Source organism: Equus caballus, chromosome 21, assembly GCF_041296265.1.
Source record: "Equus caballus isolate H_3958 breed thoroughbred chromosome 21, TB-T2T, whole genome shotgun sequence".
NCBI classification, from domain to species: Eukaryota; Metazoa; Chordata; class Mammalia; order Perissodactyla; family Equidae; genus Equus; species Equus caballus.
The window spans coordinates 61108017-61122862 of record NC_091704.1 but is presented as its reverse complement, the minus strand read 5'-3'; the positions used below and the strand labels follow the sequence as shown (position 1 = coordinate 61122862).

The 14846-nt window shown below is 40.9% G+C and overlaps 1 protein-coding gene across 2 annotated transcripts in view; it reads right to left on the bottom strand.

The window, feature by feature from the left end:
* The window catches only part of DNAH5 (dynein axonemal heavy chain 5), a 267250-nt gene that overhangs the window by 125647 nt on the left and 126757 nt on the right, over window positions 1-14846 (bottom strand). For both annotated transcript variants that reach the window (XM_023625835.2, XM_023625834.2), the window contains exons 33-38: window positions 11732-11944; window positions 10754-10978; window positions 9190-9362; window positions 2494-2672; window positions 1916-2103; window positions 1388-1582 (exon numbers count right to left, since the gene is read on the bottom strand). In XM_023625835.2, the coding sequence (XP_023481603.2) occupies window positions 1388-1582; window positions 1916-2103; window positions 2494-2672; window positions 9190-9362; window positions 10754-10978; window positions 11732-11944 (1173 nt within the window). The remainder of the gene's footprint in view (window positions 1-1387; window positions 1583-1915; window positions 2104-2493; window positions 2673-9189; window positions 9363-10753; window positions 10979-11731; window positions 11945-14846) is intronic.

Below are 14846 nucleotides of genomic sequence, written 5' to 3'. Positions count from 1 at the left end.
TGGGCCATGGGATACCCAGAGAAATGATTAAACATTATTTCCAGGTGTGTCTGTGAGGGAGTTGCTGGAAGAGATCAGCATTTGACTTGGTAGACTGAGAAAAGAAGATGGCCCTTCCCAATGCGGGTGGGCACTATCCAACCTGCTGAGGACCTGAATAGAACAGAAAGGTGGAGAAAAGTTGGATTCGCCCTCTCTCTGCCCAACTACTGAGCTGGGATATCAATCTTCTCCTGCCCTTAATGCCCCTGGTTCTCTGGCCTTCAGACTTGGACTGGAATCTACACCATCAAGCCTTCAAACTACACCACCAGCTTTCCTGGGTCTCTAGCTCGCAGACGACAGATCATGGGACATCTTAGCCTCCATAACTGCCTGAGGCAATATCTGATCATAAATCTCTTTATATGTATACATATATATCTTATTCGTTCTACTTCTTTGGAGAATCCTGCCTAATACAAGATTGTAGCACTCATCTTGCTGGAAGCTCTTTCTCCTGCTGACTTTGAGAAAGTAAGTGGCCGTGTTGGGGAATCTCATTTGGCAAAAGAACTGCACACAGCTTGTGGGGACTGAAGGTGGCCTTCTCCAGCTGACAACCAGCAAGAAACTGAATCCCTCAGTCTTACAGCCTCAAGGAACAGAATCCTGCCAACAATCTGAGCGACCTCGGGAGTAAATCTTTCCCCAGTCAAGCATCAGACGAAAACACAGCCCTGGCCAAGACTCAATTGCAGCCCTGTTAGACTCTAAGCGGAGGACCAGCCAAGCTGTGCCAGGATTCCTGACCACAGAAACTGTGGAATGAGAAATGTGTATTGTTTTAAGCCAGTGAGTTTGCGGTAACACTGTTACACAGCAATAGATAACTAATACAGAAGTAACATACGATTCATTTCATGCCTCTTAACGCTGAAACCATATGATGTCAGAACTTGCTACTATAAACAGTACAGGAAACTAGCAAGAAAGTTACAACAGACAAAAGATAACTACCAAAGCTTGGCCAAATACCAGAGTGAGCTTGGAAGTGAGAAGAGTAAATTGATTGAGAGGTTCATGAAAACCATGAGGACACATAACACACATTATGATGAATGTACAGGTGGGAAAAAGAATAAATATTAATATCCATAATTCTTTGGCTCACTAATCAGTTCAGATAGTATTCATTTCTATACTGTAAATATTGAATACTTAAAATGTAAGAATATTAAATATATTCTGAAAAATATAAAATTATTTTAGTAATGATACAACTTTCTACTTTGTATCAATAAGGTACTTTGTCAACAACCCCAGTCATGATTTTTCAAAACGAGAAAATTTAACTGAACAGAAAAATTAAACATGCGTAAGTACAGAGATCTTCAGAATGTCTCACCTGCTTAGAAAGCTGCTCCTCACACAGTTTGTAGAGTGTGAAAAACTTCCTTGCCAAAACAACGTTATCAATGAAGCCACAACTAGCCAGCTTCACCCTTATGATAATCTGTCGGTCAGGGACCATCATGGCCACGGAGCGAAAGTTAATCTTCAAATTTTCAGGGAGTTCCTGCCGCCCAGCATAGCCAGGATTCTGTGCGAAAATAAAACCCAAGGAGGAATGATACAATCATGGGACAAGCACACACCAGCTTAATACTGAAAGATTCATTATGTACATACTACAAATCTGGAATGACAAGCAGAGAATTCATTTACTTATCTCACTCTCCTTTTAAGTGGAGAGACGAAATCATGAGATATTAATATGAGCTTTGTTTAACACTAAAGGCTTTCAAATCAGGCATGAAAATTACAGTCCCAATTTTCACTCATGGAAAATAGGCAACATATGACCAGGAAGATGCATGAAAAGAAGTCTGTGGTAGGAGGCTGAAATTCAGTACCTCTTCGTATGGTTCCTTACCATGGTTAGAAAAAGTCCAAATTCAGGGTTCATAGTCACATTATCTCCATCAGTAAAAACAAAAGATTTTTTATGCTCCTTTTTACATGTCAGAATAATGGAAATTTGCTGGGCTGCAACTGAGAGAACTGGTAGATCGATGCGATTAAATTCATCAAAACAACCCCAAGATCCAGACTGTGCCAGTCCTTAGAAAGGACATTAAATAGAAAATCCAATTAGTATATAATTCTGGAAAGCCAAAGAAAAGGGCATTACGCAGCTGCAAGACAAGCCAGAGACAACTTTGTTCAAAAATAAAATTGAATAGATCACGCATAAAGCACCCCCCAAAATAGCTTGCAATGTGGCGCTTTATCTGTAAACACCCAGCCTGCAGTGATAAAAAAAATTACAAAAGGCAAATGATATTGACATGTGACTCACACAACACTGGTAAGATACAGATTTTCCAAAAAGTTTTAGGTAGTTGAAAAATGATTCTAAAATGTAGCCAATTGCTGAAAAATAAATCCTAACAAGATATTCCACTTTAACTGAAATTTCTCATCAGATAAAAAAATATATATAACCCTCACCTTTAAAAATCCGTCCAAGTCCTCGGAAATCCATCTGGTCCGAACAATTGAAAACCACAACGTATTTCCCAAGACATCGTCCCATGTCTTTGGTAGTTTCTGTTTTGCCTGTTCCTGCAGGTCCAGCAGGGGCTCCCCCCATGCTCATTCCCAGAGCTTGAGCCAATGTGATGTAACACCTTGAATGGTAGAGACATCGCTAGAACCATACCACAGGCATCCAGAATGTACTTGTGAGACATCACAGTGAACTGAAACCCACGCGAAATTAAAAAACACAATATCCAGGCCACTGTCCCTACATAACATTTCCAAAACTGCATCCTAAAACAAACTTATCCTTATGGATATTAACACTTGGTAAAAAAGTGGTCTATGGTCAAATAAATTTGAGAACTCCTTTTTAAAAAGATTAAACAGATTTTCTTATGATAATATATATTGAGTATCTCCAAGTATGAAAAATAGTACATAGCATTCCAAAACTTATTTGGCAATTTTTCCACAGACTACCAATATCTAAAGAATAGTATTCTGGGAAACAGATTGGGAACCATTAAAGTAGATTAATCCCCTTTTGAATCTGAGTTGATAATCTGACACACTTGGGGACCACTGATCCCACAAGATTTAAACCACACACTGTTAAATAACCACATCTTAAATCTACTTCTGGGAGCATCTACTACACCTGCACATACCATCTGCCCTATGTTACTATATGATATTAAGAAATAAAAATTTTGGTGAGAGAACACAAGAATGCCTACGAAGGAAAAATTTAACCTGATAACTTGCTCAAAATTACTCGTTTCCCTAGCATACCTGGTGACATAAAAGGAGACAATTTATAAAGTGATGCAGTCTAGGGCTTTCTATGGCCAAACTCTAAAGCATTCATCTGGACTTGAAAAAGATTTCAAAGGAAATAAAGTGATTATCCAGCATGGTGGGTGGGCATAAACAGAGAGCACACCAACTGGAGGTCCTCCGGGGTCTCGATTTTATTGGAAAGAGGTTCCAGGAAAGGCAAGTAAATGACTCTGCCCTGAATGTGCGTGGAGCCTAGATGCAGAGAAGACCACAGGGGTATCAAATCAAGAGGATGCCTGAGCTCACTTGGACTTTGCCTGTAACCCAAGGGCTTGGTTCTCCTACTGCACTTCTGTTATCCCTTGCAGAACAGTCTCTATGATAACAGCCAACGTGATGTGCTCTACCCCATTATCTCACTTACACCCTAGAGAACCCTGCAGGGAAGCTACTGTTATGTTTCACATTTTACAGATGAGCAGAGAGGCTGACAGACAGGGAACAACTTTTCTCAGGATCGTGGTGGGAGAGCTGAGACTCCCTGTCTGGCTGCCAGCCCTTGCGCTACCCGGCTCCAGAACACGTCACCCTGTCATGGGAAGGAATTAATCTCCAGGAACTCTGGCCACCTAGCTGCTCTGTCTGGCAAACTCTCCTTATAACTGGAATCATTTGGGTTTATACTTCAACTGAAGGAACAAGTTGTTAAATTGCCTGAACGAAATCATCCCATGTACATCAAGAATGGGCAGGCATGCCAGGAGATTTCTCTCTCCCTTTCTCCGCTTCGTGGGGCTTCAGTGTAACCGCTAAGCTGGCACCCAAACCCTCTAGGGCTTGCCTTGCAGAGGCAAGCATGGATCTGCCAGAGCATCTTCATGCCCATGTTTCTGTGACTCTCCCCAGAGTCTACATGTGTGTACCTCGCTCCCTCTCTTCTCTGCTTTCCTTTCCAATCTCTTTGCTGCTTTCAAAAATGTCATCATTCTTGACAGGGTTTGAACTTTTATGTGATTTAGTGGCCTTTTTGCAGCTCTATTTCAGTTTTTGCCTACCCGCTAGACTGCCGTAAGGCCTCTGCTCTCAGGAACTGGGTCTGTTTCACACCTGTACCCCCAATGACTTGCTGAACCTCTGGCACCTGGTACTCTCTGAACATGGGTTGAATAAGTGGCTTGTGCCAGTCCAGCCGTACAATCTTAGCTGTTTCCTCTTGTCCCAATAGCTACTGGAATCAGAGACGCAGAATATGACCACAGTGCCAAGTGAACAATGACCAACCCCGACGCAGGGCTCATTAGCACTTTCAGCACTAAGTAGTCACAGCACTCTAGGTGCATTTCACCACACATAAACCAGAAGTGCTTTCGGCTCCTATTCTTAAACAGCATAGATTCTAAAATGCTGAAAAACTTTTTAAGGCAGTTACGGTGAACGAATCAGCAAGGTGTTTTTCTTTGTCAAGAACTTGGTTTGGTTACAGACTCTTTGATTACAGAACACACTGAAGGAGAAACGCAAGGAAGGTTGGTAAAGAATGTGTTATCACTGATTAAGAAAAACAATAGTCATAACAACAATAATAATAATAATGGCCAACATTTACTCAGTGCTAGGCCCTGTGCTGGGTACAACTTATATTACCACTAGTCTACAAAATGATTCCAAATGAAGAGAATCAGAGAGGTTATGCATTTTGGCCAAGAATACACAGCTGTTAAGGGCAGAGTCCAGTGGCCAACACTCAGGTATATCTCACAGAAGCTGTGAGAATCCATCAGAGAAAGATGCATGTTTGTAGACCTGTCTATATTTCTTATCAAGCAGATAAGATACCTCTATCAGCCTTTGACTTCTGCTGCCCTCTGTCTAAAGAGACCGCAGTAGTAAGAACAATTCCAATCTTCTCTACTTGTTCTCAGAAGTGGAAGGAAGGACTGATCATGAAAAACACCAGAAGCGTGCAGAGAAAGGTGCTATACGTTTTTAGTGTACTATAATGACTATGTTATCATCTAAAATATCTGCAACTCCATCCACATGACATGGAGCTTCCAGATACCATGTTGCCAACATTGTTGAATTTTCTCAGGGCAGTCGGTGAAAGGCTGACAAGACGCCAATGCCTCTGGCCTTTCATTGTTTTTAAGCATTAGTTTTAGTGAGGAATTCTTTTGTAAAAGGGGAGCAAAACTTGCAATGGAACCCAATGGCCAGCAAAACCTGGTAACTCACTTCACCCATAATCAAGTTAGAGAAAAACAAACCAGTGAACAGTTAGGGTGAAACAGGCTGAAACAAACTTCATAATCACCTCCACTTATATACTTATCAAGACCACTTTGCTTTTAAAGTTCTCCAGTTTTTGATACAGAGCAATGTACAAGACAATAAATACAGTGAAAGAATCAAGTTGCAGAGAAGTTTGCATAGTCTGATATCTATACGTAAAAATTAAAAAGATTTTTGACATATATATAAACATGTGACAGAACTCTTCTAGGTACAGTGAATAAATCACAGGGAGTCCATGCCTCAAAGAGCTGACCTCCTAAAAGAAGGAAATAGATTATTTAAGAACAGGAAACAGGAAACAGGAAAAATAAAGCTGGTTAGGAGGGTAGGGAGTGCGGAGATTGCTGTTTCAAATGTGGTGGGTCCAAAGACCTCACCAAAGTGACATTTAGGCAGAGACCTGAGAGGTGAGGAAGCAAGATATGCCATATTGAAGGGAAAAGAGTTCCAGGTCAAGGGAGCATCAAGTGCAAGGGCCCTGAGGCAGAAGTGTGCTGGAGCTGCTCAAGGAATAACCAAGGAGAAAGTGGCTGGAGCTGAATGAGGAAGGAGAGACAGAGAAGTCACGGGTGTCAGATCATGCCGGACCCTGTAGGCCAAGGTGAGGACACTGACTTTTACTGTGGGTGAGATGGAAAGATAGTGGAGGAATTAAGGCAAAGGGATGATAGGATACGACTTATATTCCAGTGTCTGAATTCAGAATAGGCTGTACAGGGACAATGACAGAGGCAGGGAGAGCAGTTAAAAGTCTATTGCAATAATCCAGGCTAGAGATGACGGTGGCTTAGACTAGTGTGATAACAGCAAAGAGGTGAAAAGTGGCCACACTCTAGATGAATTCTGAAAGTGGTGCTGACCAAACTTGATGATAGATTGCATAATGAGGTGAGAGAGAAAGAAAGCCATCAAGGATGCTCCAAGGATTTTGGCTTGAGCAACTGAAGGATGGAAATGCCATTTGCTAAAATGGAGAAGATGGCAGCAGGGTGAGTTTGTGGGGGACAATCAAATGTGTTAAGTGTGAATTCCCTGTAAGCATCCAAGTAAAGATATGGCGTAGGCAAGTGGATGTATGTGTCTGGAGTTCAGGGGAGAAGGCTTAGCTGGGTGCAGAGATTGGGAAGTCAACATCTAGAAGCTATTTAAAGCCACGTGAGATCAACTAAGGAGTGAGTGTAGATGGAGACAAGAAGAGTCCTGGCATGTTCTAGGTTTAGAGGTCAGGAAGATGAAGAGGACCCAGAAGGAGAGGGTACAAAGAGACAACCAGAACAGTGAGCATGGTGTCCTGGAAGCTGAGCGAAGAAAGTGTATCAAAAAGGAAAGAGTGACCAACTGTGCAAATGCTGCTGATGAGACAAGGAAGATGAGAACTAGAAATGACCATTGGATTCAGCAACATGAAGTTCTGGGTGACATCTCACCAGAGAGGGGGAAGAAAGTGGGATAGGGAGAAGAATGATGCCCCCAAAGATATCCACCTTCTACTCTCCAGAACCTGTAAATATGTTACCTTACGTGGCTAAAGAGTCTTGCAGATGTAATTAATGTTAACGACCTTGAGATGGGGAGATTATCCTGGATTACCGGGCAGAACGAATTTAATCTCACGCGTCCTTAGAAGGGGAAGAGGGAGGCAGAAGAGTGGGCCAGAGACGTGAGACAGAAGAAGGAGGAGAGATGGGAAGCATGAAAGGGTCTCAACCCAGCTTTGCTGGCTGTGATGATGGAAGAAGAGGGCCATGAGTCAAGGAATGCTGCAGCCTCCAGAAGTTTGGAACAGCCCTCAGCTGACAGTCAGCAAGAAAACAGGGACATAGGTCCTGCAACTGCAAGAAGAGGAATTCTGCCAACAACCTGAAAGAGCAGGAAATGAATTCTCCCCTAGAGGCTCCAGGAAGGAGCACAGTCCTACAGACAGACCTGAAGTCAGCCCAAGAAAACAGGCAGCAGACTTCTGACATACGGAACTGTGAAATAACTGATTCGTGTCGTTTAAGCTTCTAAATGTTTGGTAATTTGTTATGGCAGCAATAGGAAACTAACACAGAGGGACTGCCTGGAGTGAATTCAGGGTAAAATAGGTGGAGAGAAATTGTACTTTTGAGGAGCTTTGATGGGAGCACAGAAATGCAAAGGAAATCGGAGAGTTCACAGTAGGATTTTCTTTCTGGAGGCAATTACAGCATATTTGTACATTGATGAAAATGATCCAGTAGAAAGAGAAAATTGATGATGCTCCCAGAGAGGAAATAACTGTGTTGGTGGACGTGTTGGCCTTGGATGGCAGCACAAAATCTATCCTGAGGACCAGGAGAGAAAGCCAACTGCATGAGGACAGCTGGCTTGGTGAGCAGACATGACCATGGGAAATGAATGTGTGTTCTCTCCTGTGATAGCACCCATCTTCTCAATAAAATAAGAAAGAGGCCTTTGGTAGAGAGAGGGGAAGGGAGGGAAGTGCTGGAGCCTTGAGAAGAAAAAAGGTGTGAAATAACTGCCTAAGCCCCAAGTGTTTCAAGGAATTCTTCACATTTTGTAATTATCCACCTCGCCGTTTCAAAACAAAGAGAAAAACTCCAAAAGGATGTCCGACAGCAGCCAGGAAAAATCATCTTGAACCCAGACATAAGAAGGAATATAAATAGTATGAGGATGCGAAAATGCTAGTGGAAAATGACACACAACAAAATCCTGCATTCTCAGTTGAAAGTGAGCGCGTCATTTAGTATCATGAATGAGCAGAAGGAACAATCTAGCAGTTGACAGCACTATTACATCAAACTTTTACGTTTGGTCTGATATTTTCAGTCTAATGTATTGCCCAGAGGTTCAATTGTGAAAAAGTTGATATTCAGCTTCAGCTTCTACTTAGGCCAAACATTAATTTTAATGCTCAGCCGTTTTGTCCAAATTATGTATTCAATGGATGCCTGAACAGAGCTTATGCAATTGGCTGATCCCACAAAGTTCAAATTAGACTAAATGAACTACAGAATGATAGCCATGGAAGGACCCTTGGAAATAGTCCAATTCATCTTACAGATGAGGAAACTGAGTCCAGGGAAGTGGCATGGTGGCTCCAGCTAATGCAGTTGGTAAATAACAGGCAGAGGGCAAAACCAAGAACTCCAGATGTCCAGGCCAATGGCCTCCCCATCGCTTTTCACCTGCATTGATACTCAATTTTTTTCCTACTAAAAATCCATCTTAATTGTATTGTCTCTGTAATGACAACAGGTGCCACAGGCCCCAAAGCAGCCCTCAAGACCCACTGCTATTCGCACCTATTGACACATAGCAATTAATTCCCTTTCTTGCCCATTTGATGCCCACTGAGGTCATTTAAACTTTGCCTCTATAAGCCCAAAGGCAAAGGAAGCAATGTCTGTTTCAAACACAAACTTAAATCCCACGTGAAGACACACGTAAAACTAAAAATACTGAATTTCAAAGACTTTGGTATAAAAGAGTTTATAAATCCTAAAGAGACATTAAGGAGAAATCCCCTGAGTAACTGCAGAGAAAAAAATTTCGGAGGGGCAGGAGGAGAGAGGTTGTGGAATCATAGAATCCTGCCATCACCTGTCTGTGAGCGGAGTTATGACAAGCCTGTCAGTGCAGCCTAAAAATTCATTCTGGTATGTGAAAGCCACGTCAGTGATGTGAATCGTCATCTTGTCAGAATCTTCGTTAAAATAAAATCTGCACTGTTTCAGCCACTCAAAGTCTGTAGGGCTCTTGATATGCATGTGACACTGAAATGCAAAAGGTATATGTTAAAACTGAGATGAGAGTCATTTATGAAATATGTACATTAGCATTCAAGTAGACCGTAACATGAAGTAAACGGAACTCAAAGACAGCCCAACTAGTTCAGAGATGTCAACTACATCACCATCCAACCCATTCACTTACTGATCAGCAAAAAACATGCTTTAGAAGATATGGGGATGTGAAAATTCAAGAGAAATCTCTAATTGTGCCTCCTAATTTAAAGAGCATGATATATTTTTAATAGTAAGATATTCATTTCTTAGATTCCACCCTTAAATGCCAAATGCCATAGTGCTAACCATGAAATACAGCCTATGAAAAACATGTTTTGGCATACAAAGACAGAACCAAACAATCTCATTAGGAAAAAGGCATCTCTTATGATTACAACAAAGTACACTGTTGGGTTTTTTTAAATCCATTAATTATTTTTCCTAGGATTTGCAGAGGGCCAAAATTTCTAACATCAAAATGGCAAGTTATTGCCCAGCAATGCTTTTGTCTGAATTTTTTAACCAAAATTTTAAGCCACTTTAATCATTTTTCTTTGACAAATAAGAAATCTAAAATTACCCTGAGCCCTTTATTTCTCAGAGGCAAATAGTGTACTTAACTATTAAGAGAGGAGATTAGCACTCAACAGCATGGATGTGCTGCCTTCATTTCCATTACATCAGAACCAGTCTTTCCTAATCTTTTCTACATAATGGGGTGAGACACCATCCAGAAAAGTATTATGAAAATAAGAGCTTCTTGCCTCTTATCTAACGTGGTATTTTATAGTAGAGGACAAATTTCATTTCTTTTCACATTTCCTATTTTCTATAACTATTAAATTCTTGTCCACCCTGTTTTCTTTTAAAGGAAAAAATCTGCGCGACACCTGAATGTCACCAACTATATTAGGAAAGACTATTTACAATCAATGACATGAAACGTAGCAAAACTTGTTAAAGATGTGATTTCTCAAAAGCCTTCACGGGAGTACTGAGCGGCTCTAGGAGCAACGTTACTTCTTACTTCTGTAGCAAGAAACTGGTCATCTTCAATTAATAACTAAGAGGAACACAAGACGAATCAAAGCTTTTCAGGATGCTGCATGACATTTTCTCATTAAAAATCATCACATAAAGAATTTCAAAATAAAACCTAATTGCCTCAATAACATCTTAACAGAGATCATGGGAATTTGACTGAAATTTCAGCTGAAGACTAGAAAGAAAATCTGACAAACAAGCTCTCATCATGAAGATGACTTTGCCTGAATTTAACCTTTTCTTTGAATTCATTCAAACTAATTCTGGTGGGTAAACACAGACAGGGTCTCATGTTTGCTTCTCTGTATATGCCACAGCATTTAGAAAGCATTTACCAGGTCATCGAAGATATCCCTTTGGTGCACATGAATAGTAATCAAAGTCTCATATTTAACTCGTTCCATGGAACTCAGATCCTTTGTTGTGATGTCTATCAAGCTATTCAGTAGCTCCAGGAAAGACTGATTGGTTTTCTGCATGATTTTTTTATCAAACTTGGCATTTCTAAGGGCTTCTTCTGAATCCCGTGTCCATATCATTTGAATTCCTAATAATCCCACCTTATGGAAATAAAAGGCTTCATGAGTGTGTATGGCATACGAATATATTTAAATAGAAATTACAACATAGTGAAAAGTTTTGATTATTATCCAAATGTAAAGTCATCCTTGACCACATCCACTTGATATGTTGCTTCAAAACCTATAGAAACTCTATTCATATTGCTTACCTGACAATTAAATATGTACAGATTCAGGATGTGTTAATAATTTTTTTCTTGTAATTTTAAGTCCTTTATTGTTTAAGTCAAATTTCTCCCTAGATAGATTTTATGTTACTGGCAGGGGAAAAATAAGTCTTAATCCTGCTTTCCCTAAACTAAGACAGGGTTTACACATGCAGATACCCAGAAAATCTTTATTGATCACATGACTAAGAAAACATCATTTTCTGTATTCTAATGATGAAATATATTTCTAATTTTTCTGGTAAAGCATACACTCAGTGCATTTTTTTGATATGTATACTAAAGACATTCAGTAGGGAAAAATTTTTAAGTTAAAGAAAATATATCAAATATCTCTGCAATATAAACACATATATATACATATATATGTGTGTGTATATATGTATATATAACCAAATAATCTATAGTTGAAATCTTTAAACTTATCTATATTTAAAAAATCCTTATAAAAATCTTCGTATTGGTCCAGAGTTAAATTATAGTCAGTTGAGTAGTTTACAATAGACAATGTATGAGATCTAAAATGACTATTCTGTGAAAAATACTCCAATTTCAATACACTGACCTGAGCAGGGAAGGAAGAAAGAAATTCAATCAGTTGGAAACCTGTTTCTTGAATAATTGCAGCTGCCTGGCGAATCACAAGATGTAATGAGGACTGAGATTCCTCCAAGAGAGAATTAAGCCAAACTTCCACATTGCCCTCTGCCATCACAGGTTTATTCAATTCAATCGTCTCACCCTCTCGGGAGGAAATTGACAGAATGCGATCATAGATCTATGTTAGAAGCCAAAAGAAATAGCTATATTCATAAAAAGAATGAATCCTCCATTGCCCTCTTGTCAATGTTATCCTTCCCATAGAATGTTAAGTGACAGAATACAAAATAAAAGGGAAAATACGATATTAAATCAATTCCAAAGCAATAAAAAAGTTATCCATGAAATTGAGAAGAGAATACTAAATCAATTCTAAACAGTCTATACTTGAGAGGGAAAATTTGTTTTCTAGGAGAAATATTCAATACAAACGTGATGATCAAAAGATCTCTAAACTTTCCCAAATGAAATGGGACTCTCTAAGAGCCTGTCATCCATATCACAAGCTTATCAAGTTGACATCAGCAATGACCGGGCCAATGTGATCAATGCAAACACCTTACGAGGTAATTCCGATTCTGTACTAAACAGGGTGCTCTTGACAGGAGCTCTTGGTTGCACGTAATGTCTTCTAATTCTAACCCAGCTCCAAACCTGGTCATTTCACTTCAGTTTCCATGCAGTAAGGCATAAGGAGAACAGCATGGTGTTTGAAGTTCTAAAACATGGGTTCAAATGAGGCTCTGCAATTCACTGACGGCGACGGAGGACACATCTCTGAGGCCAGGTTTCCTACCTCTAATTAATCCCTCAAAATCATTCCTGTTTACTTCCCTATCCACCTCACAGTCTGTCCACACCAACTAAACAAAATAACGCAAACCATAAAGTAAATACAAATGTTTCTGGCTGTTTTTGTTTTTCAGTAAGTGAAAGATTGTTCCCTTGGGCTCAGATTTAGTCCTGTATTAACTAAACCCTCCTTAGTTGTAGACAGAAGTGGTCTACCAAGAAGCAAGCTGATCTGAAGCTTCAGGGCTCCTCACCTGCACAGATCCTTCTAGGTCCTGAACATAAATTTGTATTTATAATTTTATAAGACTTAGGACACACAACATCAAGATCTGCCCCTGGTTGTAAAAACCTTATGGCAACAAGAACAACAACAAAAAGCAATGCTATTTTGGGCTGGCCCCGTGGCCGAGTGGTTAAGTTCGCGCGCTCCGCTGCAGGCGGCCCAGTGTTTCGTTGGTTCGAATCCTGGGCGCGGACATGGCACTGCTCATCAAACCACGCTGAGGCAGCGTCCCACATGCCACAACTAGAAGGATCCACAACGAAGAATATACAACTATGTACCGGGGGGCTTTGGGGAGAAAAAGGAAAAAAAATAAAATCTTTAAAAAAAAAAAGCAATGCTATTTTAAGAAGTCATTGCTATGAATAGAGTCTAAAAACAAGGATGTTTAAATTATATTCCATGTAAAACGAGAGTAGGAAGCTTCACTGGAGGACCGTGAAGGCCCGGTGCCATCACAGAAGGACGTGAGCAAACAGCAGGAAGAACTTCCTGGCTGATTCAATCCCCACTTTCAACCCACACGTCAAGTAGATCTACAGGAAACATTGATTCTAAACCATTAGAATCCACACTGTCTTCCCTTCGTCAAGGCTTTGTTGTAGCGGCTCAGCCTTTTCCAACCTGACTTTGCAATCACTTCTGACACTGGTTACCTTGCTGCCTTCTATTCCAACTCCTACACTGAGCCAGACAATCTTTCTGAAACACGAATCAGGTCACTGCCCTGCTGAAAAACCTCCCATGCCTTTTGTCCCATTTACAATGAAGTAGAATTCTATAGTATGATGCACTTGGCCTTTTGGAATCTGGTCCATGCCTCCTTCTTCCTTTGCTCATCCCTCCCTGTTGTGGGTTAAAATGTGTGCCCAAAAAATATATGTTGAAGTCCTAAGCCCTGATACCAGTGAATATGACCTTATTTGGAAACAGAGTCTTTACAGATAGTATCAAGTTAAGATGACGTCATACTGGATGAGGGCGGACCCTAATCCAATGACCGGTGCCCTTATAAGAAGAAAGAAATTTAGACACAAAGACGCAGACACACAGGGTGAAGGTCGTGCGAAGACAAAAGCAGGGATCGAAGTGATGTGTCTACAAGCCAAGGAACACCAAGGATTGCCGACGGCCACCAGAAACTAGGAGAGGGGCATGGAACAGATTTCTCCTCCAATCCTCCAGTAGGAAACAACCCTGCCAACACCTTAGTTCAGACTTCTAGCCTCCAGAACTGTGAGAGACTACATTTCTGTTGTTTTCACCCAGAGTGGTCCCTAGGAAACCAATACATTCCCTCACGTAGCCACACTTCTGACCTCCTAGCTGCCCACAACTCCAGGCCCTTGCACATGCCCCTCCTTCTGAAGGGACCATGCGTCTCTTCTCTCCCTGCCTGGTTATGTTCCACTCGCCTTCAAAACTCAGTTCAACACCCCATTCTCCAGCAGGGGCCTTCTCTTACACCTTACACCCAGGGTGGGGCTCCCCGATGGGCATTCCCACGCTCCTTGTGCATAATACGAGCACAGCACGTCCAAAATTACCAAGAGTTTATTTACCAAATTTCTCTTGAATGCTGTGCTGCATAAAAATGACTTTACTTTGATTATGATATATTCTTCCTTGGAACCTCAAGACTGGCCTAATGCCTGGCACAGAGCAATGGGCTTGAACTTAAATGACTGTCTTTTAATTGCTTACAATGGAATAGCTCTACCACTGCACTAATGGCACTCTCTGGACTCCACGAGAGCACAGGTTCCATGAGGATGGTATACTGCCATTGTTAAGCATGGCATCTGGTACATGGTAGTTGCTCAACAAACACAAATTGCATGCTAGGATGAATAAATGAATGATACCAAGGGTTTGTATGGAGCTCCAGAGGGGAACTGGATACACTATCAAGCCGGAAGGGTCACTTAACTAGGGAATTTTGAGTAAAGGGATGGATTAGACAATATCTTCTGGCAGCTGTGCAAATGGAGTCTCCCTCACG